Raw genomic sequence first — 20928 nt, forward strand, 5'->3', positions numbered from 1 at the left:
CCATGTAAATAGCTACAAAAACAGACCTGTGACTTGTTTTACATAACTCTTGGCTACCAAAGGTTTCCCAGCATATGAACATAGAGAGCCACTTGAAGAGATCTATGGACTTGCACCGCAAAATCCATCCTCTTAAAGGTCCTGCCATTTACTGCACACTCTCCTGTTGCATTTAACTTCCCGAAATGCAACATCTCACACTTGTCTAGATTAAATTCTACTTGCTATTTCTCTGCCTAACAAGGCATCATAGACAAATGGGCAATTGTGAGCAACATCTCCTGCAAGTTCCCGTCATGTTGCATAGCCCTCTTGACTTGGAAAAATATTGTCATTCTTTTTGTAGTAATGGGTCAAAATCTTGGCCCCCTTTGCCAACAGAACTGTGAAAGTACCTTCAATAAAAGATCTGCTGTGGCATTGGAAAGTAACTTAGTACCGTTTTCACAGGGACAATTGGGACAGTACATTAAATGCTTAGTTTAATTTAGTTTAGTTCATTGTCACGTGTACCAAGGTACAATGAAAAGCTTGGCTCACAATGTTCATCCAGGAATTATAAATGAGACCCTTGAAAACGTCACCTATCCATGTTCTCCAGAGACGTTGGACATCCCAGTGGTGCTTATATCCCCTGAGTGAATAAATGTCAAGTTGGGCTCATTCCAGGGTAAAGGTAGATCGATTCAAAGCTCCTGCTGATTTACTCCAATCCATCTCAACAAAACCTGAGGCTCACTCTGCTTTTTAAAGGGATGCGTTTTGTTTTCCATCCACATTCATTAATCTGTTGATTAGTGTGTTTTTTCCTGAATCTCTATTGCATGCTCTCTATCTCTATGTTGTAGATACCTGGTGTTTCATTGGGCCCGTCCCTTGTGTGAAATGGCCAGCGCTTATCTAAACTATTTGGGTGTATATTTAATTGTGGGTTGCGTTTAAATGTCAAAGTGAAGAAAGAGTTTATCTCATTACACGGAGTAGCGGTTGGGTCCCACCCCCTCCACAATTAACAACCTCTCTTCCATCCCACCCACGCCCCGTCTCCCATCCGGGCTGCCTATCTCCCGCACGCCTGGCTCGTTTTTCTCCCTTCACCCCCATCTCCCTTTTAATCTCCCCCTTCTCCCCCCCCCCCCTCTCTCTCTCTCTCTTAATCTCTTCCTCCTCTCGCCCAGTCACGTCAGCGTTTGATGCTTGATGTGAATGTCAGGTGCAGATTTGGTTGATTCTGGCAGGGTAATCCGTGTGTATGGCGGTGCCGAAGTTGTGCTATTTTAGCGGAGTCGCCTTGCGCGCATTGGTACACTCACCCTACAGAACAATGATAAATATCCCTCTTGATCACTTGATTGATTACCTCTCTCAAAGGTCACACGGGCTTGCAGTAATTTCCTTTCGCCCGAGGCTTCTTTTTCACTTTTACTCCATGTACGACAGCTCGACGTGTTCGAGGCACCCCTTCCCTCTCCCTCCTTCTCTCACTTTCTCTCTTGCAATCCAGAAAAGTGCAAATAAATAATGTTTAAAAAAAAGCACGCCCCTCCTCGCACACATACAGAAAGCAGAGGTCTAATATGCTCACGATGCTCCCGCGGTACCCTTCCCCATCCTAGTTCGATCTGGATTTGCAGCTTTTGAGAAGGTACAGCGTGGAACAGCCGGCTGCCTGCCTGCAAACTCGGCGTCTCCAGGGTTTCAGGCTGCATGTTCTCCCTTGGACAGGATTTTGGATTTGAACCGCCGGACAAGCTATTAATTTAGCCCGACTACCCAAGGCCCTGAACCCAATTAATTTCTAATGATTACAGCCCAAGGGGCTGAACATATCTCTCTCCTACTTTCTAGTTCTGCCACTTAATGCCACCGAGGTCGGCGTATAATAAGTGTATTTTTTAAAGTGTTATTAAGACCAGTGAGTTATGGCAGTGGAGGAAAAACAGTTTCTATTTAGACTAATTGAGCGCGGGTGGAAGCTTCGGCCAATGCGCACAAATCAGAAGAGTTGGTTAGTCTCTATTCGCTGGCACTGGTCAGACGCTAGTTTAATTTTTAAACAGCTCGCTTTAAATCAGGCCCTGAATAAACAGTATATAATTGCATTACAGTGATTAAATTAATCTACTGGTAGTTAAGCGAATCTTGATTTGTCTATTGTGGTCGTTCTGCTGGAATTCAATAGCATGAAGTAAAGTTCAGTGAGCAGGAACAATGGAAGAGAGTGACTACGCATAACTCGTCCAACAAACACGTAATTCTTTGACAATATGTGGAAGCCAAAAAAAAAAAATCACGAATGCTGATTTCTATATTTTAACCGTATGAAAACTATTTCTGTCGCAGCAGGTGAACAGTTTCCCAGCCGTGGTTCTTCTTTTAATTTGGCGCGAGTGATGTTCACTGTTTTTTAGGGGGAACAGGTTACGGAGCGGGGAATATTTTCAATATTTGTAGGAAATTCATGCCGGTGTAATCTGCATTGAAACGCAATGAAGGCAGCAAAGCCGGGTTCAAATGGGGAAGGGTGGGGGGGACCCCACAGAGAAAATGAAAGGTACGGGAAGGGGGCTAAATTATGTGTCCCAAATGTCGGCCTGGTTTATGCGGGGCAATTATAATGGGGAAATGTACATGTTCAAAAAATTATAAAATTACAATAAGAATGTCCGCCCGCACGACAATTGTGTTTCGGACCAACTTGCCGAACGCATCATTTATTTCGGAAGGAAGGGACATATTATTAGCAAAAATAACAATGAATAATATTATAATTAGCATAGTCTACCAGTGAGCGATTGATCCTTATGCACTGATACCTCTTATTGGTAACCGTTCAGTATCATAGCACTTATAATTCGATACACAGGATCATTTATTCTGTTAGACAAGTGTTCCTCAAATGTGCTGCGTCCGAGACGGGGCGAGTCATTTAATAGTGTATCAATTTCTGATTTTCAAAATATCTTCACATCAATTTCTTTTTTGTTGCCATTCAAAGATACCGTGTCTTTCTAATGAATTATTTAAAGTGGCTCATTTCCGAACGACCACGTTATACGGACTGGGTATATTTTCGTCCTAAATGCCTATTATCGCTGATATCAGTTATAAATAATGTGAACAATTCGTGGTTACAACAATCATGTTACGTGCAAAATCCATCCCAATAAACGAAAAATGGCTCGTGATTCGCAGCTGTGATGCTGGAGTTTAAATTAAACAGGCTCGCTTTCGTGTCTTTTTATTTGGTCGTTTAAAAAAAAACTGTTGCGAGTGAAATGTGATTGTATTTCTCAGCCTAACCGCAAGTACAGCAAGAAACTGCATCAGTTGCACACACATAACTGACGCGGCAATCTCGAATAGAAGCCAATGGGATGCTGTAACGGTATTTGTAAACTGTGTGGATGAATATAAAAACATCGAGTTATCTTTCCCCGACAGTTGCTAATTGCGCATTGAATTCTCTCTCTATATATATCTATCTCTCTCTCTGTGTGTCTCGCCGTGTGTATGTGCGTGTTTGTAGCAATGGGGGTGATATTTGTGTGGGTGCCCCTCTCTTTGCATGTGATTCCAAGGATGGAGACTCTCTGACGAGGGAATTGTTGCTGGCTTAGTATATCGATGCAGTGATATTCAGAGTCATATTTTTTTTATCAAGGGAGACTAGTTCCACAAGAATATCCCCTCTCCGTGTCACACATTGTCATATGGACTGTCCGAAGTAGACAGTTACAACGGGACCCCTCTAAAAACCAGGCACTCACTACCTGCTAGCTGTTGGCCAGTGATCGCCACCCGCCTCGAGTATTTGTGTGTACGGGGCATTGAAAGAGACGGTAATATCACATTAAACCGTATTAGGCTGACAGCAAACTTTGTTCTCGGTGTAAAATAAACAAACCGAAGATTGATTGAAGCCCTCCACTAACGAAATAGCAGAGATTCCGCATTTGCCGAGCGAGTCCGCGTAAGATTAATGTGCTGGGAACATGAACGTTTCAAGCTAATTGGAAGTTTCGATTTCTTTGTTTCAAAATATTTATCATATTATCAATATTATAAATATCAGCAGTGGTCACAGGGGCATAATTCACAGACGGTCACATCCTGGCGAAATCGGATTACCTAATTCACCGGAAGAACAGAGTCAAGGAACTTTAAAAAAAAAACTTTCACTACAGAGGATGAAGGACGTGTGTTCGCCTTCACCGATGGTGCTGTGTGGCGCGTTGCAATGTAGTGCGTCTGTTCAGTTCGGCCACTGGCCGCAGGGCGAAGACCCGTCCGTCCGTCCGTCCATTATTGCTACTTATAACAGTTCCAATAAATCAAGGGGCACTGAGAGAAATTGATTCCAGGGCCACACCAGAAATTGAAATGGTCATATTTATTTGAAGTGTATTAAAAAATCCAACGATTTTATTTTTGTTGGACTAAGCTTTTACCTAGAAATAAATATATAATGTGGGGATGTTGGCTGCTTTTTACACCGGGTGCATGTATCCAGCGCACGGGGAAACCCACTCGGATGCGATGTGTTCAGTTACATGTGATTGCAACAGCAAAACGGCCCAGCATTCAAATTCCAGAACCCCTTACAGAGTCACCACTCCACTTTGTTTTTTTAAAGTGCATTTCTTTCCACCGTTATGGGGGGGGATTCTTAATTACCAATGATGCGTACAAGTTGTCAGAATTCAACAGACAATCGGATTCAGCGCAAGCCGGCGACGCAGCGATCTCAGTAGACATAATAGTTACATAACTGGAGCGCGGCTCAATCTGAAGAGCCCTGTTACCGGAGCGCGGTTTATTAAGTTGGCCAATATACAGCGCTGGCCGGTGTAATAATTGCAAGATTATTAATATCATTGCTGCGGTTTGTCAGCGGCATGGTCGCGGTCTGCGAACATCCCTGCCACGCTAAAAGTGTCGGCTGCCGGAGGTTAGAATCCACTTTTTTTCCCCTTTTGACACATTCTGACACAATCTCACTTAAACTGATCAATCGCTCCAAACTTTTTGGCAACGCGGCAGCGGGGGCAGTGCGCATGTGCGAAGGTGTCCAAACTGACAATGCGGGAGAGATAGCGAGCGGATTGAGAAAGGGAAAGAGAGAGTGAGAGAGAGAGTGAGTGAAAGACAGAGAGTGAGAGAGTGAGAGTGTGTGTGTGTGTGTGTGTGAGAGAGAGAGAGAGGGGGTGGGGGGGTGGGGAGAGAGAAAGACATCTGAGAATCTGAGAATCCCATCATCATCGGAGCCAGCCACCATGAGATCCAAAGGCAGGGCACGCAAACTGGCCACAAGTAGGTGCAACATCCCATTTCTCTGTCACTTTCCCTTCTCTGCCATTTTGTATTACTTTATGTGTCTGGTCGGTGTCGGGGTCCCATCCACAGAGCTGTTTGAACCGGTCGTTCCTTCTCCCTCCGTCCCATCGCTGATCATAGACTGTTGAATCTCATCTCGAGTCAGCTACCGGAATGGGATTGGCAGATCTCTCCCTCTCTCCCTCTCTCTCCCTCTTTGCCCCCCTTTTGGACACGACGCCAGCATCCGAGGGCTTGCTCGCTTCCTGGCAACCGGCGCTGGCAGGGCGGCCGTGTGTGTGGAGGAGGCAGGGGGTGAACGCCGCTCGGATTCTGTGCGCATCTGAAGTTTGTGCAAAGTTAAAGGCGAGGCACGCAGCGAGCGAGCGGGCGAGAGAGAGAGAGAGAGAGAGAGGAGATGGGAACTTTGAAAAGCTGAGTTTCTCTTGGTGTGCAGTGTTGTATTTCTGTAGTTGCAAAACAGTGGGCGCTGTTGTCCCTTTGCGAGGCCAACTTTCCAAACTTCAGACCGGGTCTGCAGTAGAACTGGGTTTTGTAACGTGAAAAGCAGGTGAATGTGTCAGGTATATCTCCGACCCTCTGCCATCCAGGTGGCTGGCGAGCAGAACAGGACGGCGACAACTTGTAACGCTCTCTCTCCTCCTCTCTCTGATCTTCGCGTACTGAAACCGGACCCATGTTCTACAATCGCCTCCCGCCACAAATCCGCCATGATATCGTGCCCTGATCTCTTGCTTTTTTTTCTCGCGGTGGTTATTGGCGTTATTGGTCGGTAAAGGTCGAAGGGGCAGCATCAGCAATTCACCTGGCCCTTCCATTCGAAATGTCATCGCTTGTTTCAATTCATGCGTTCGCTGAAACGTGTTTGTGTTTTTAATTTTACAGGGAGATTTTTTCTCTCTCTCTCCTTAACATGTTTGTCTCATAAGTAAAACATCGCAATGTTGAGAGAGAAGAGTGCTGAAAACTATCTGGGAGGGGAAGTGAAAGAGATTTGATTGATTAAGAACTATATCTGTGTGTGTGAGACTTTCGCCCATTGCAAATAACATCCAATTCTATAATGGCTTAACCAATAAAACCGTAATGTGTATTTCCTACTTAGAGAGAGGTATTATCGCTGTCATTATTTGGGGAGATGAGTGGGAGGTCTCTTTTATTTGGTGACGGGTAACGTGAAGAGTGTAAACATAGTGAGAATGTGGTCCAACACTATCACAACCAGAGGAAGCTAGCAGTACAAATATATCGAGTATATACATATATACTCGATAAAATAAAACCCACCCGAGTGATCGCAAAGTCTAGATTTGGTCTAATTATTACATGAATGAGTAGCTGGGTGACTGCGAAATACATAAGACCCTATTTTCTTTTCCACCCACTGATCTACTAAAAGGCAACATCCCGACGTCCCAGTAAACTAATAACTGAAAGCGGCCATGGCAGTGGCTACATTCATAATTTATTACCTCCTGTTATACAGAACTTCGCGCTGCAAGTGATTTAATCATGACTTTTTGTTTGTGATACTTTAAGTACTGTGAAGGAACCGGGCTGTACGCCTTCCTCGGGTTTTTGCTCTCGAGCCGCCAGTTCTCTGGTCCCTCCACGCTTCTCACACACAGCTTCTGCCCCTTATCCGTCTATTCAGAAAAGGCCTTTATTCATTTGACTTAATATTATTACTAGCTGCCCCCAGTTATTGATTGTCGCATTTAACGTGTCATTATTTGGGAATTTCACTCTCGTTTTGAAGAAACAACGCGGGCATTAATCCCCTCAACTAACTGAGGCCAGATCATTAAAACATAGAAGTTTGGTCCTACTTTTCTAATGATGATTGCTGAACTCTTAGCGCATCAAGCAGTGCGCCAGTGTGTTCTGTGTCCCCATTGTGGCAGCAGACATCATATATAAACATACACATCATCTCACAAACCGTTACTGAAGATCATTTAGGACTTACAAATGGATCATGGTGACGGCGGCATTGAGTTATTGTTTAGGGGCTTCACATATATAACATGCAGACATTATTTGTTGTCTTTCAATCACTGATGGAGCCAACTGTGTATGTGTGTGTGTGCATATGTTTGTGTGCCTGCCTTTGTGTGTATGTGTGTGTGTGTGTGTGTGTCTCTGTATGTGTTTGTGTGTGTGTCTCTGTATGTGTGTGTACGCGCGGGTTGGTGTGTCTGTGTGTGTATATTTTGGGTAGGGGGTTGTTTTGCTGTCATCGGAATAGACTATATCCTGAACGCAAAGCCACCAAGTACAACTCAGACTTTCTATAATGATGCAAGATCAATTTCAAGTATTTAAAGCGTTCTCTAATTTGTTTTCTCAAGACAGGCTTCAGCAAGGCTCGGCATCCAATTCTTACAAAAATATTTAATTTGCTTAAATCGCAATGGAACATTTGTAGAACTTCTCAAATGTATCATGTTTTTTACATCATTGTTTGAACGAGTTTGGGGGCATTTGCCTATGGGGAGCTAACACCGGGATTAGTCCAGATTGGAACAGGCTCTAATATAGGGAAACAAAAAAAACAACAACAGCGGGTTAATGTTAACAAAGAGGCGAGAGAATACACAGCGCCTGTGGTTTATTAATTCAGATTAAAAAAAATCTTACTTTGTCTTCCCGGTGGGTTTTTTTTTGCAATTCAATTCAGAGTTAGAATAATGCGAAGCGACACCGTTGACTAATTATTGATGCCGGAGAAAATAGTTGATACTTATATGTAAATAAATAACTATACGTTAGCCTTGCTGTCCGCACTGTTGTAAGATTACTTTTATTGTGGATAATAGCAATGCGAATGGCAGGTTTAGAGATATTCACAGTCGTGCTGTGATCCATGCCCACACAACCGCCCACACTGTCCGAGTTAGACGTTGTCGGCTTTGAACTCGCCGGACAAGCATCAGTCTGTTACGCGTTTTATTCTTGCGGCATTTAGTTTTACTCTGCTGTCTATGCTTGTTATCAGATGGCCTCTGTTTTTCAATGTTGATGTTTGATAGCAGGCCTGAAGTTCAATTCTACATCAGCCTCGATGTGTGTTTCTTTCAGCGAAAGTTTTCTGCTTACAACATTGTGATTGTGACACGGGCACATGCTCAAATGGCTCTGCAGCCAATATAGCTTGTTCTTAACGCCACATTTCATTTTGTTTAAAAAGAAAGCATTTTCAAACAGCGCCCTATGTTTAATCAGTACTATTTGTGAGCGCGGTGGCGGATCAGAAAAAGCAAGCAGTGTTATCACGGAGATTCATTGCATAATCTGCAATTTAAAATCTTCGGATTAAATAACATGAAACGGTTTAAACTTCCCCCCCCCCCAACAACTGCGAACTTTAATTTGTCTTTACCGAGTTGATAACGACTCCATCTGATTTCTCTTTTAATATTTGTGCGCTTCAGAATACAGCCCCTCGAGTCGCAGTCAGCACAAGACGCTAGCTAACGTCTGCCCTTTCTCTGGGTAATTTCAATAATTCCCTCATAACCTCTTAATCTGAGGTTTGTTCGGGTTACACTCTCGGTTTCATCAAGGGTAGGTTAAAAAGAAACCGCAGAATGCAGCGCTAGATTGGCCATGAAGTTAGGGGAATATTGTGGGCCTAAAATGATCTGCCAGTTGTCCGCATGTTCTTTTATCCCAAAGATGAGTTCGGGAAATTATCTTATTTGGGGGATAAATGCACATATTTTTGCGCCTTTTGACTTCGATTCTCTCGCTCGTTTTTCCCCTCCGGTTTCTTAGAACTGTTTCCGTGAGCTTGTCCCACTGACTGTTGAGTGTTAGGTCACTTTCAGTCATAGTGCTGGAGGCGATGCGTTGATTTCAAATTCAACTTTCCACCTTATTTTCCCACACCTTATTTTCGTCGTTAAGTTGTCACTTCACCTTGCCTTAACATTCTGCACATGGACTTTGGTATTTTTATGCATCAACATCTGCAGCATCAGGCGAAGGCATGTTGGTGCTTTCCCCAAATCTCATTCAACGCCGTGAAAGATAAATTTCATTCAATTATTCTATATCTCTCTACATCACCGTCTCTATATCTCATTTCCCTTTCCCCTGACTGTCTGAAGAAGGGTCTCGGCCGAAACGTCACCTATTCCTTTTCTCCAGCGATGCTGTCTGACCCGCTGAGTTACTCCAGCTTTTCGCGTCTATCTTAAGTTAACCTTGAAAATCTATATACGATATTATTGATATTATTAGTGTGAATAAGGATCTCGACCCGAAACGTCACCCATTCCTTCTCTCTAGAGATGCTGCCTGTCCTGCTGAGTTACTCCAGCATTTTATGTATATCCATTGACATCCTTCCTCACCTATAATGCTTCCAGAAACTTAAGGACGGGGGGTATGTCAGACAGGGGTCAATTGATAGAGAAAATAGGTAATTTTAAAGAGACAGTCCGTCGGTCCCGACCTGAAACGTCGCCTGTCCATTCCCCTCCCAGACGCTGCCTGACTCGCTGGTTTCTTCCAGCACTTTGTGTTTTGCGTTGGAACTAAAAACTGGGTGGATACTACAGGGACAGCGGAGAATAACGTAGAGACATTTATTCACTCAGTCCAAAGTAAGATACTGATGTTCCGAGAGCGGGTTGTATGGGTTGTATTGGCCGCTCGGCAGAGACCCACCGCCACCTGGATCATGTTCTTGGAAAGGGAATGGGAGCCGGCGGACAAGGTCCTCCGTCCGATAGTCAACTAAAAACCTCGACAGTAAAAAAAAACATTAAAAAAAAGCAATTTATCCCAAACAAGTTACGCGAGCGTGACTTTAAATAATCGGCCCAGATCCAGTTTACAGTTTAGTGGATTACATCTGTCAGAAGTCGACCTAATACTTCTTCCTAGACAGTCCCTCGGGATCGTGGACTCCGGTAAAGCGACTGCTAACCGGCATCACCGTTCGCTTCGAACGGGTTATGGTTTAACGGACAAGTTGGAATCACTGCGCTTAAACCGAGACCCTGGTGCCTGCCGTCAGACGTTCTTATTGACTTCCAGACCCCTGAACGGAGAAGGGGCTGAATTACTTGTCCACTCCCCCCCCCCCCCCCCCCCCCCTTGAGACATAGCCTGGCGCGAAGCCAGCCCTGTACAATGTCAACACTGAATATCCCAATCCCAGACTACTTTTAACTGCTTTCTAAATAAATAAACTCATTGTGTGTCTGTGTTTAAAATTATTTCACCTTCTTTATAAGCCACAGCATCTCATTATGATGACCTCAAAGGCGGCGACCCTCGCAGCTATACATCACAGCAGCGGGTACATTGTACAGCTGTACACCTTCAGGCAAGGTTGGTAGGGGGTGAGGGGCGATTCGGAACATGAACACAATATGGACCTTTGTGAGCGCAGGCTGGTGATATGATAACCAATCATAATTTGGTAACTCGAAACTAAAACAAGTGAGTTGAGTGTAAAACACGGCGGTGATGTGGGTCCCGGGGAGAGAGTAGCCTCACCGACCCCTGTTCTACATTGGCTCTGAACGCGCACCATACCGGGGCCATTATAAGCCTGACTTTACATCATTAGAATCACCTTCCACCACCAAAGACAACTCCAGGCGCGCAACTATAACATTAACCATCAAGTCCCCAACAGTCAAATTTTGCAAAGTTCACCTCATCTCGGTGGTTACAGTGCGCTTGAAGTGTAAGGTGTGAATGACAAAATTCGCCTTCTATAGTTCCCACTAACCACATTCTTATCCGAAGAAAATCTCAAACCTAAACCCAGCAATGCAGGTATAAGGGACCGGGGATGCTGATTTACAAAAAACAGAAAAGACACAAAGTGCTGGAGTAATTCAAGCGGGACAGGTAGTATCTCCGGAGAACATGTTCTCCATAGATAGACACAAAGTGCTGGGGTAACTCGAGCGGGACATGCATCATCTCTGGATAAAAGGGTCGGGTGACGTTTCGGGTCCAGAGATGCTGCCGGATCTGCAGTTACTCCAGCGCAGTGTATGCTTTTCTATATACCTCGCTAATGTATAGCACTCCAAACATTTTTATAGCAAACGCGATTTACTCAATGAAAAAAAAATGCAGTCACAATTAAGATTTTACCGACTGAGGATTCACTGTTGTTTTGGATCGCATCAGTTGAGTTTGGCATTGCAACGTAATTGAATAGTAATTCGTTTTCTTTGCAATATGATTTTCCTAGTTTACAAAACGCATAATGCCAAAGTAACGCGGTCCCTGAGAAGGGGTGGCGAAAATAAATCATATTAGTAGGCTCCAAAGAGACACTAACGGCGTTAAACATAATGGGTCAAGACTGTGATGATGTATCCATTGCCCAGTGCATTTACTTAAAAAAAAAACCCACCTATCATTATCTTTCTCTACCTTTGACCAAGAAACTACAGATTTACAAAAGGGTGTGGATTGATATTTTAATTTTTTATAACAAAAATATCAAATGAGTGGGAACCCTGAACATATCGGTTCTTGAAAATCAGATGATGTCTATCGGCGGGTTAATGGTTGCTCTGGGTTAAATGGTTTTCCCTACCCATCTCTCGTTATTTTTCTGCTTTTGTGAAAAAGAAACGACTCGGAGCCCAATGACATACTTCGATAGAGAGACTCCCATCTCGCTGCACAAGTCTTTAACTTGCTGTAGTGTCTGTGGACGCTCTCAATGCAGTTTACTCACTGGCGTAATATAGGAAAAGCAGCGGGAAAGGCTGTATCTTTTTAAAAATAATCAGATATATTGATTAAGAGATGAATATTGACCAGGACACTAGGACTAACTTCGCTGCTCTCTTTCGAAGTAGTGCCCTGGGAATTTTCATGTCCAAGTAAGATAGCTGGCGTTGATTTAACCTCTCATCTGAATACCCACAACTCTTTCAGGTTTGTATCCAGTTAAGTATATGGTTGCTCCTTGTAAAGAACGTGCGCACATTTCTTGTAAAGAAAATGGTTGAAACGTGTTCCATCATAATTTGTAACTATAATCAGAAAGTGAAGTATTTAGTACTTGATCTAAGTTTGTATAAGGTGACCACATGTACACTACAGGGTCACAGGCTTAATTAATGCGTTGCCACAGAACTAAATGAAAGTCTGACTTTCTCCTGAGACTGGTTATTACCTGATTAAAACGTTCATTGTTGCAATATGTTCAAGGTCTTCTAGCATAGAATCACTTCAAATATACAGCAGAGAAGCAGGCCGTTTGGCCCAACCAATCTTTGCTGGTGTTTTTACTGCATCTGAACTAATGACACAGCACTTAACACTTGAGTAAAATTGTTAAGTCTTTGGAAATGAAGATTCAGCAAAGTTTCACAGAACAGGCTAAGCAATAAAGCAAAGCTCATGTTTTCTCTCTCTCCCCTGGTTGAAAACCAAGTGGATCAGGAAAACGTGCACTTATTTTTCCGAAGATGGAAGAAATGAAGATGTCATGTCGAATAATAATGAACCATTAATGAAATAGTGGAATGCACATGTTGAAATGTGGATATCCCAAGGAAGTGGATTTCATTAGCAGTAATGGAAAGATATCAGCCAATGATGATGCACCATAAATAATGAGCCTTTAATGCTTTTTAAAGTTAATGACCCACTTAACGGTTATAAAAGCCAAAGTTCATTCATCCAGATGTGGAGTGTACAGTTGCAGCCGAGAGTGCCTGAACACCAGCAGAGATAATCTTGATTTACCTGCGTGTGTTCAGACTCGGAGCAACAGCCTTTATTTTGGTGCACACATCCCAGTGGATTCCCAGACTAACCTAAGCAAGAATTTATCTGAAGAGGTGCAATTTCTTTCCCTCAGAGCTGGAAATAGACGGGTATCAGGATTTGGTATAAGATGGGCAGGATAGTTTGGTGGAGAATAGTTGTAACTAGCTCACAGATACATCAACAGCAGGAGATGAGAATTTCCTAAGCTGCATACATTGCATTTGAGATAGACACAAAAAAGCTGGAGAAACTCAGCGGGCCAGGCAGCATCTCTGGAGAAAAGGAATAGGTGACGTTTCGTGTTGAGATCCCTTTTCAGCCTGAGTCAGGAGAAAGGGAAACGAAAGATATAGAAGGTATATAGAACAAACAAATGAAAGATATGCATAAAGCAACGATGATCAAGGGAAGGTGGAGCCCACAATGGTCCATTGTTGGTTATGGGGCAGGTGATAATGAGTTAAGCAGACAGTGAAACTCAACAGGTCGCCAGTGAAACTAGTTTGATGACAAGGGTGGGGGAGGGACGGAGAGAAAGGGGATGCAAGGGTGACTTGAAGTTAGAGAAATCAATGTTCACACTGCTAGGTTGTAAGCTGCTCAAGCTCAAGCAAAATTCATCAAATTTGCATTTGGTCTCACTCTGACAATGGAGTAGGCCCAGGACCGAAAGGTTAGTATGGGGATGGGAAGGGGAATTAAAGTGCATGGCAACTGGGAGATCAAGTAGGTTAGTTTTAGGTTTGCCCTGGAGTGTTCCTTGCCTCAAATATACAGGCCATGTGGGGGCAAGGTTGAGTTGTGCCTTCCCAATCTGTCAGCACAAACTGCATATGATGGACCCATGCATTGCAACAGCATCATCCCATCTCTGAGATAAGAGCATGGCATCCTGGCTACCTGGTAAATGTTGCCATTTCAGTTTTCCTTCATTTACAGAGCCGGGAAGATTCACAACAGGGTCCAAATTTGACAAAGATTCTTTTATATACTACCTTTTCCCTTATTTGGATAATAAGATCATGGAATGAGGGCATAATTGGAACTTTCCAGACTATCTACTCCCCCCCTTGGCTGTTCATCTGTAATAGGGGTTGCCACATTGAAAGTGCTATTTAATCCTTTGGTTTGAACTACAATATTCATTTTCACATTTAATGTTAATAAAAATGAAAATAGATTTAAAGAAGCCCAAAAGGAAAACACAACAAATGCTAGTAATCTGAAACTAAAAGATTGCTGACAATACTCAACAGGTCAAGCAGCATTTATGGAAAGAGAAACAAACATTATCAGGTCGGCTGGTTTTCTCTTCTAATCATTATTTTACTGAAAGGACATTGGCCTAAAACTTTGTTCATTTCTCCACAGTCCTACTCTGAGTCTGCAGCATGTTCTGATTTTTTTTTGCAATAACAATCATTTTTATGTGCATGTTAAGTAATTAGTGATGTAACTCTGAGATACTCAAATGCCACTAGTGATGAAAAAATATATTTAAAAAGCTCTTAAAGCACTCTTTGAGTTTATTTCCTGCTGTTGATCTTGTCTTGCTTGTAATGAACATCCAGTGACTCATAATTAGGCTTGGCTCAGCTGCGAAACAAGTCCCTGGTATCTTCATCATGAGCTGAACAACAATCCTTCAATTGTACAGATGGCGAAGGAGCTGACGCGTTTACGGAAATGTCCAACACCATGGCTCTGTGAACAGAAATGATTCTGGAAGAGGAAAGGACTTGCAGTTGTGTCACACCTTCCGTGACCTCCACACCCTCTGAAGTATAAGACTGCTAATTAAGTAGAGGCAATCAAGAAAAAAAAGAGCAAGCAATTTTCCACACAACAATGCTCCATGATCAATGCTGGCATGATCAGAAAACAATGTTGAATATTGATCATGCTTGATGAAAGATAAGTATTATTCAGGACGCTGGAAGGATACTGGTTTTCCTCAAATAACTCAAACAGTGAACATCAGTGTGCACTTGAATAGGCTCAAATACAGTACCTCCCTTAATGAAGTGTCAATGCACATTATATACTAAAATATCTAACAAAAGGATTGAATCCTTCAACTTGCTCATAGTACTGTATATCGTCTCTTCAAAGTTTTCCACTTTGATGCCAGTGAGAATTGGAGATACTGTATGTGGCATGCAATTCCATGTAGATAAAACTGGCTTGTTGTCAATGCACATATAGAAACAACTTGAATGCTTAAAGTAACAAGCGAACATTAGATGTTCTTTAATTACCTTTTAATTATGATTATACTATGTTGTGGGTGAGAGTAGTCAGAACAATGGGACACAATTGGGAAATCTCTCTATGGATTCTAAAGTAGTTTATTCATGCCTGTCTTAATTTCACTAAACATTTCACTTTCTATTATATCTCCTTGTCAAATGAGATGCAGTTTTGGAGAAAGGAGCAATGATCTATAGTCTCCTGCGGGAATATCATTCAGCCATTTTGTAATGTTGAGAAACAGTCTTTTTGGGCAGACCAGTTTGTTTAAGGGATTACACTTTGTATGTTTATCTGCTGCAGATCATGATTATAGAGTTTCAAAAGGATAATGGATCACCGCAGTTGAAGGGTGGGGAAAGGTACCAGTCATATAAATAATGTTTGAAAACTGTGTCAATAGAGACATACCTAGACAACCATATCACAGCATGAGGCGGCATTAACAGCCACGAATGTGAGAGATCCAAGTCACTTCAAAAGATCCAAGTATTGAAAAGAGTGTGTGTGTATGCCGATAGCTGATGATGCTAGATGGGAGTCATTTCATGCCTACACACAATGATTCATCAATCATTTTTCCAATGATGTTTCAAAATAGTTTAATGTCTTTTCAGAATAAAATGATAGTTGTATTGAACAGGAACATAAGAATACAAGGGCGGTACAGTGGTACAGCGGTAGAGTATCTACCTTTTGATACCGGAGGCCCGGGTTCGATCCTGACTACGGGTGCTGTCCGTGTAGAGTTTGTACGTTCTCCCTGTGACCATGTGGGTTATTTACGGGTGCTCCGGTTTCCTCTCACACTCCAAAGACATACAGGTGTGTAGGTTAATTGGCTTTGGTAAAAATTGTAAATTGTCCCTTGTGTGTAGGATAGTGCTAGTATATGGGGTGATCACTGGTCGGCACGGACTCTGTGGGCTGAAGGGCCTGTTTCTGCGCTCTATGTCTAAAGTCTAAAATTTAAATCAAATGGTGACAACTGAAACCATGAATTCCATTGCATTGTTTCCCTGTCCCCAAACTTCAGCTTCCTTTTCTCTCTTAGTCTCCTTTTATGCTCCATCACCTATATTCAGTCAGCAAGCTAAATGGCCAATAGTCTCCAGTAATATCGCAAAGCTAGTACATTTTTGTGTGCCGAAATGGAGAATCCATTGTCTAGGAAATGGCACGCTGTCCAGGAAAAGAGCTGAGGAACAGTTTAAGTCAAGTATGTTTTAAGGTATCCTAATATTTAGTTGCACTACGCTTTGTTGGAAATAAAAGCCACATTATATGTTTTGCAGTTCAAACTTTGCAATGCTTTAAAAAAAAAAATCGCATATTAATATCAGGAGCTGCAATTGCTAATGTGTTGACATTGTGATATTGATCTCATCACTGTGTGTACCTTTACATAGAGTGTGGCAAGCATTATGAAATACTAATACTGGCGAATATGCTACTCATGAATTCATCAGCATGGAAAGGGATGCCAAACCCCAGTTGCTGTTAAAAATGAACAATTTTATTTTGGGTAGCGAGACTAAGGAATAGCAATAATTTTGTGCAACGGTACAAAATATGCAACCAGCAACCATTAAAAAACATTCAACTTTTGCTTCCAAATATTAATCAGAGGAGAAGCTTAATGGCTGGCTGTGCACTTCGTATTAACATTCAAAAGTCAAAATTATCCCAATCGGCCGTTGCTGGAAGAAGAAAGGTGATTTACAAAGTGCACAAACAATGAATGGAATTTTTCAGTTGGACCAAGAAACTTTTTATGGTTATGGTTTAAGAGCTTTACATGATTTGAGCTGTTTTCAGAAACTCTGGTTGGATTTTTAAATATAAAGACAGGTTTTGATTCTAAAACAAAAACTTGCTGAGATCACAGGCAAATGAAAAATAATGGCTAGTTGGAAATTCACATCAGAGGTTCTTGCGCTTGAATGGAGTCCAGCATGAGCCCATTTGACATGTACTGTAAGTGCAAGGCGGCAGGCTGGGAGTTTTGAATGCCAGCTGAAAACTGGTCCATTTTACAGGTGAAACCGAAACAACTGAGAGAGTGGTTGGGAAAGTGCAGACTTACAAAATGAGTTAATGTAGCAGTGGGTGGGCAGCAGGCAAGTGAAATTCAATGAGTAAATGCATTTTAAAGAAAAAAAAGGTGATAAAAATACTTTTATAAATAGTGTTGGAACAGCTTAGGAGGTGGTTCAGAGATGTAGGGGTGTTAATAACATATCCATTTGGTGCCAAACATCAATCAACAAAGCAAACAGAATGTTCGCTTGTATGGAAAGCTCAGTTACCAGTTGGAAGAAGTTGCATGAAAACTGTACAGTGCTTTGTTCAGACTTTTAAGTACTGGAGTCAGTTCAGTGAAGAGCCACACGGGGCTGAACTATAGGGCAACGGTGGTTGAAAAACTGAAAGTCGCCTGAATCTTTTTTTCTTGTCCTGAAGTGGCACATGCCCCAACTCAGAAACCAGAGACTGGCCAAATATTGGACCTTGGCTCTTACTTCCTTGGCTTCGGTGAGTCGCTGCAGCCCGTTGTTCCCTCCGCAGAGAGCTTGCCCTTTGCAGCCAAATAAACCCATCACTTTGGCCCTACGTCTAGTGTACTGGGTGGGATAAGAGAGGAGGATGGGAGTGGGGCCAATTAATCTTGGCAACAATCCTTGGATATGCTGTGGTGACTGTAGCCATTTGCTGGGCCCCAACGGTGCCTGGTAATTGCAAGTGTGCCAGGCCTGAAAATGTACTCACCCAGGGCAGCCCTATTGTTTGGAGAGAACTTAAAAGACAAATTTATATGCAACGGTGTAATTGTTGTTTCGATGTGATCCTCAAAGCCTGATGCATTTCTCAGAGTTCATCAGGATGTAAGAAATAGCAAGATATAGTGGAGGGGACTGTTAATCATTGATAGGATAAGTTATAGCTTGACTAAAAATCTCATGCATTTACTGTATACTGAAGAGGTGGAATTTTGCATCAAAATTGATACCTGGCGGTTTCCAAATGGTGGCAGTATTTTGTAACAATTTCTACAAATAGAGCGGCATGTGCAAATAAAAGGAACATTTAAAACAAGGGATTCCAAGGATTCACACTATTGCGCAGAAGGAACGTACTTTTGTTTTGAGAAAGATTGACTTTCAAATTGGTTTTCACCAGTGGTGAGAGCAGGTTGATTAACGAGTTGCTCAGGTCTGTATACACCACTGGAATAGGATGTCGAGCTTGGTTTAGGAGGACTACTGATTCACTATTAGCTGGTTTTGCATTACAGCCATTGGCCAATTTCACCCCTATTGAATTTTTAATTGTTTGATGAAAAGCTTGTTCAATTAATGCCGCATTCTACATATGTTGAGTGTTTTGCAGGTGCCCCACTGACTGTCTCGTTTACCCAGCGTGTGTCCTCCCCAATAAACCATGAAAATTGATTAAATTGTGCAATGTGGGATGTACTGTGTTGCATGTCTAATATCAAAAACTATGCTGCTCAGTGTGTATCCCCACACCTGTTGTATAATCACACCTAATCTCTGCACTTGCTATTCATTTATACATTGACAGGGGAGAATTTTGTAACTTACGCATGGAATAAATTTCCCATTGCTAAGTTCCCCCTTGTGGAAATTTGATGCAGTCTGGTGATTCCTCTGAGCCGTGCAAGCCCTCGCAGCTGAAATTAGTGTTCATGTTCTTTCAAAAATGTCGATCGAGCAGCTTCTAATTTAATGCTTAAAATCAGACCTTGGAGTGACTGGAACTAGTTTAAAATTGCTTCAATTTTAGTCAGACATTATTTTGACAGCATTTAAACTGGTGGCAAGGACACTTCAAAATGGGCTGTTGAACGAGCTCTGCTGATGATAAATGTTATAAACTAAGGCAGTGGTTGTACTAAAGAATTTCAAAAAATGTTCAGATCTAAGTTTTTTATTAAAAATGGCAGACCAATGAAACCAGATGGGAAAATGTGGAGTAGCCAAATATTTTTATTGGAACCCACCTGACGACGACAAGTTATACTCTTCAAATCTTTTGATATATTTTTCTAATACCCTGCAGCACCCTGGAGCTTCATGGGTTTGGACAAAATTTCATGTTTTTCCTATTTTAAAAATAGTTTTTTCCAGCTTGACATCTGTAGTCCGTTTCCCCTCCGATCGCAGTTAGCTGCTCCTCCCAACCTACGCTCTTGGACTTTTCTAATGCCACAAAGTCTGCTTAAATTTTTATCTCCCTCAGACTACTCTCAGGCTGTCGAGGCACTTCCAAGATTACTGATGGCAATCACGTAATCCAGATTCTCTCAATCAAGTGCAAAGTCAACAACTCGTCACACATAAAGTGAAGGAACCATCTGAAAGACCAGTTGCATTGCGTCTTATTGACATTGGCCCTTTTATTTGGAAACCCATGAAGTGGCAACAAGCTGACCCAGTGTCATTAAAGCAAAAACAAGCCTAACAATGATGGGCACTCATGGAGTGGCTCGATTAATAGAAACATATAACGGGTTCAGTAGGTTAGTGGTTAGATTAACTGGTTAGTAAAACAGAGACTTTGCAGAAATGATCTGGTTATATTAATTTCCATCTCACTATGGTACCTGAGGAATTTACATTATGTTAATTAGACAATCCTGGAATAAACGGGTGGCTTCGGTAATATTCTGCACAAATCAGTCAGATTGTTGTTCCACCCATCTGATTCATTCATGTCCTTTCGGGAAGACTGTTCACACCACACCAGGAATTGCAGATTCTGGTTTATAAAAAAAACACAAAGCACTGGATTGACTCAGTGGGTCAGGCAGCATCTCTGGAGAATGGTCCAAAACGTGAAATATCCATATTCTCCAGAGAAGCTGCCTGACCCGCTGAGTTACTCCAGCACTTTGTGTCCTTTTTTTCCTTACTCATTTGGGTCTATTTGTGACTTCAGACCAACAGCAATGCAATTAACTCTAAAATGATTTATCGAGCCATTTGTTTCTAGGAGCTTGCAATTTCTAGGAGATGTCCAATTCAATGAAAAAAAAACTTGAAAAAAAGCAAAGGAAACTTCATAGACTAGAGAGCATCTTTATATCACGATACTTTATTGGACTGCACCAGCTCCCATCAACACCAATCATTGACATAGTTCTGCCTGCTTCAATAAGTCATTTCACCATTAGCAGCCTCGTGTATGAGAAAACCAGCCCTCATCAATCCTAACCTGAAACCACAGCCCCCATGTTTTCTAATCAATGGTCATTTGTGGCTTGGCTAAATTCAGGAGCAATTCTCTGATGTTTTGAAAAGTGCCTCGCCTGATTATATTGTAAAATAGTGTCAAGAGACACACCTGGAAATAATAGACAAATAACTTTAATTGCAGGGAAAGTCTTAGACAGATCTGGTGGGCGAGAACTGGAAAACACATTTCAAGTCCATATTTAAATGATTTTCTGGTGTACTTTTGTGGAAGAAATTCCTGACAGGCTGCATGAATGGATAACGAGCTGATACTGCAAACTTGGCATTTTCATAAAACCTTTGAACAAATGTTACAAAGATT

General features: G+C 42.1%; 1 protein-coding gene across 16 annotated transcripts in view; it reads left to right on the top strand.

Moving 5' to 3' along the window:
* The first annotated feature begins 5050 nt into the window (after positions 1-5050).
* mecom (MDS1 and EVI1 complex locus) overlaps positions 5051-20928 on the top strand; it is a 712647-nt gene continuing 696769 nt past the window's right edge. For 4 of the 16 annotated variants that reach the window (XM_033032006.1, XM_033032003.1, XM_033031993.1 and 1 more), the window contains exon 1: positions 5055-5313. In XM_033032006.1, the coding sequence (XP_032887897.1) occupies positions 5277-5313 (37 nt within the window). In that variant the 5' untranslated portion in view covers positions 5055-5276. Of the gene's footprint in view, positions 5314-20928 lie in introns of all 16 variants that reach the window. The other 12 variants (XM_033031998.1, XM_033031999.1, XM_033031995.1 and 9 more) reach the window with 5 other exon arrangements.

Source organism: Amblyraja radiata, chromosome 13 (assembly GCF_010909765.2).
Source record: "Amblyraja radiata isolate CabotCenter1 chromosome 13, sAmbRad1.1.pri, whole genome shotgun sequence".
NCBI lineage: Eukaryota > Metazoa > Chordata > Chondrichthyes > Rajiformes > Rajidae > Amblyraja > Amblyraja radiata.